At 43.7% G+C, this 2,847-nt stretch overlaps 1 protein-coding gene across 1 annotated transcript; it reads left to right on the top strand.

The window, feature by feature from the left end:
* The first annotated feature begins 1,063 nt into the window (after positions 1-1,063).
* On the top strand, positions 1,064-2,348 carry LOC112847251 (protein ANTAGONIST OF LIKE HETEROCHROMATIN PROTEIN 1-like). Its single transcript, XM_025908451.1, has 3 exons — positions 1,064-1,408; positions 1,950-2,177; positions 2,267-2,348. The coding sequence occupies exons 1-3, from the start codon at positions 1,095-1,097 to the stop codon at positions 2,346-2,348; spliced, it is 624 nt and encodes a 207-aa protein (XP_025764236.1). The 5' UTR covers positions 1,064-1,094.
* The last annotated feature ends 499 nt before the right edge of the window (positions 2,349-2,847 follow it).

Genomic DNA, 2,847 nt, shown 5'->3' with positions numbered 1-2,847 from the left:
TGTGAAGGAATACAATAAAGGTGGTATCAAAACTCCAGAATTAGAATTTATGGTTGGCACCCTTAGAATTAAATGGTTAAAATCTGAGATAATGAGATATACCCACAACTTCTCCCCATAATTAAACCTTATGGAATCATAGGGTAATAACACTTAATCAAAAATCAATTTTCAAAAGTGACTGGTTTAAACAAACAGATTATATTCATAACAAATTTGTTGGAAGATAACGGTGTCATTCTAAGTTACACAGACTTTTCAGAAAAATATTGTCTAAACTGTTCTCAAAGAGAATATAACAGATTTTGTGAACTGGTCCCACTGCCTCTGCTTCATTTGATTAAAAATGTTATGATATACAATAAGTTCCCATCAGTGCTCCCAAATTTATTGCTAGGGCAATGTCAGCTGTTTGATAAAAATGCAATAATAGATTTATTAGTAGTTTCCTCTAAGACAAAATATTTTATAATTACAACAGAATGGTTACATTGCATGGTTCTAATTCAGTTATTTCATATACTGAATAAAGCATACTAAAAATTTATGAAATAGCCCATTCTACCTAAAGTTAAAGAAACACACTTAAAGTAATACACAAAATTAATCCTGTGGCAAAATTTAAAAAAAAATAGATTTGGTTTTGAGGTGGATCAGTGTTCTTTTTGTACTGATGAAAATGAAACCCTAGAACATCTTTTTTTTTCTATGCCCTATCACACAATGCATATGGTGCAACTTAAAAAAATTGGATTTCCCTAAATATTAACGATGTTCCACTAATTGAATTATATCATATTTTTTTTATATGGATCGTCTAGCATTGGGTGTCATCATCATACTTTTGAGTAAATATCATATCCATTGTGCTAAATGGAGGAACACTAACGGTGCGTTCACACCGGACGCGAAAGAGGCGAGCGAAAACGCCCCAAACGCCCCTAATGTCACTCGTGCACATTTGCACCTCAACGCGTGTCCAGAAAAATCCACCGCGCCTCAAAATTGCATCTTTCCACGCGCGTGAACCGGAAATGTGGGAGGGATGTGGGAGGGATGTGGGAGGAAGGTGTGCCAGATGGTATCTGTGCAAGATGGCAACTGTCGAGCTAGAGCTTGAAGAGAGAGTCTCCCTACTCTATTTATTGTGGAGAGCAGAGCAGCGGCGTAAAACACGTCCTCGCCATACCTGGGTCCATCAGCTCCTCCAGAGGCGTGAGCAGTTTGGTGAGTTTCACCATTTGCTCCAGGAGCTGCGCCTAGATGACGTCCGATTCCAGCGATACCACCGTATGACACCCGGCCAGTTTGAGGACCTGCTATCCCGCGTCGGTCCCAGGATCGCCCGCCGAGACACCAACTACAGGCGCTCAATGCCACCTGCAGAGCGTCTGTCCATCTGCCTGAGGTCAGTAAAAGTGTTTAATACGGTAGTCCGTTATTGATACCTGTGCTAATATATGCTAAACCATCCGTTCATACACTGCTAACATGGATGTGCTATGCTAACAGTGAATGCCGTCGGTGTTTACTGATAGCAAACTGTGGTAAAGAGACGACTGTTTATAATATTTCCAGCGATACTCGAAAGGTCACATCAAGTCCCGATAACATTCGATCTATGCTGGTATCAGTTTTCACCATGATAGCGTGGCTGTGGTGTCCATCAGTGTATGCTCTTGGTGTTTGCTTTGTAGTGATAAACATCGCCTTTCTGTTATGTAGACCAGGTTCAATTCTGGGATAGTTGAATATTTCCATATAATCCCCGCAGACTGTCACAGCTCACATCAAACATACAATATGTAATTATGCTTATAATTCCAAAATGGTGTAAGGAAGATCTGTCTTGTGATTTACATGTGACATCACAAAAGTGTTTTGGGAGTTGAATAATGTGTTTTGCAACTGCAGTACACATAATACTGATCTCAAACAATTATGTCCAGGTTCCTTGCCACCGGGGACTCCTTCAGGACCATCGCATACAGTTTCCGAGTTGGTGTGTCCACAGTGAGCCAGATCATCCCCCAGGTAGCGACAGCCATCTGGGACTGTCTAGTGGATGACTTCATGGCTGTGCCTTCAACTGCAGACTGGCGGTCCATTGCAGAGGGATTCCAGGAGCGCTGGCACTTCCCCCTCTGCTGTGGAGCTCTGGATGGGAAGCACGTCCAGTTGAAGATGCACCCCCCAACTCAGGATCCATGTTCCACAACTACAAGGGAACGTTCTCCATTGTTCTCCTTGCGGTTGTGGATGCAAGGTATCGCTTCCGCATCATTGATGTTGGTGGGTACAGGAGGACCAGCGATGGTGGTATTCTGGCCAACTCCACCTTTGAATGAATGAATGCTTTATTGGCCATATGCAGGTTGCCCCACAGAGGAATAGGACCCCCCCCCCCGACTTACACACACAACATAGACAACACATGGGAGTACAGGTCGGAGATTCAGAAAAACACTGAAAAAGTACACAACAATGGGAAAGGTACAAGAGGAAAAAAAGAGACCTCTGCTCATGCTGGGCACGTATGGGAGGACAGCATGAGAACAGGAAACATAAAAACTCCTCTGCACAGATAGCACATAAATGTCCACAGTACAACATATGTAGCACGTGACAAGCCACAGGGTTGGGTAGGGAGTGAGGAGTAGTCGGAAGGAAAACACAGCAGTCATCCTGCACAGCGCTACCATTCCAGCGCGGCACACAGACCCGCCGTCTTCCCCACAGGAAAAAAGCATCGAAGGCGTTTGGAAGGGGGGGGGGGGGGGGGATAAGTGTGCTTGCTTTTCAGTGTAAGTGTATGTGTCTGCGTGTCCAGAGTTCAGCTGGGACAGT

The sequence above is a fragment of the Oreochromis niloticus genome, linkage group LG7 (assembly GCF_001858045.2).
Source record: "Oreochromis niloticus isolate F11D_XX linkage group LG7, O_niloticus_UMD_NMBU, whole genome shotgun sequence".
Classification (NCBI taxonomy): Eukaryota; Metazoa; Chordata; class Actinopteri; order Cichliformes; family Cichlidae; genus Oreochromis; species Oreochromis niloticus.
The sequence above is the reverse complement of the archived record's forward strand: the minus strand, read 5'-3'. Positions and strand labels throughout refer to the sequence as shown.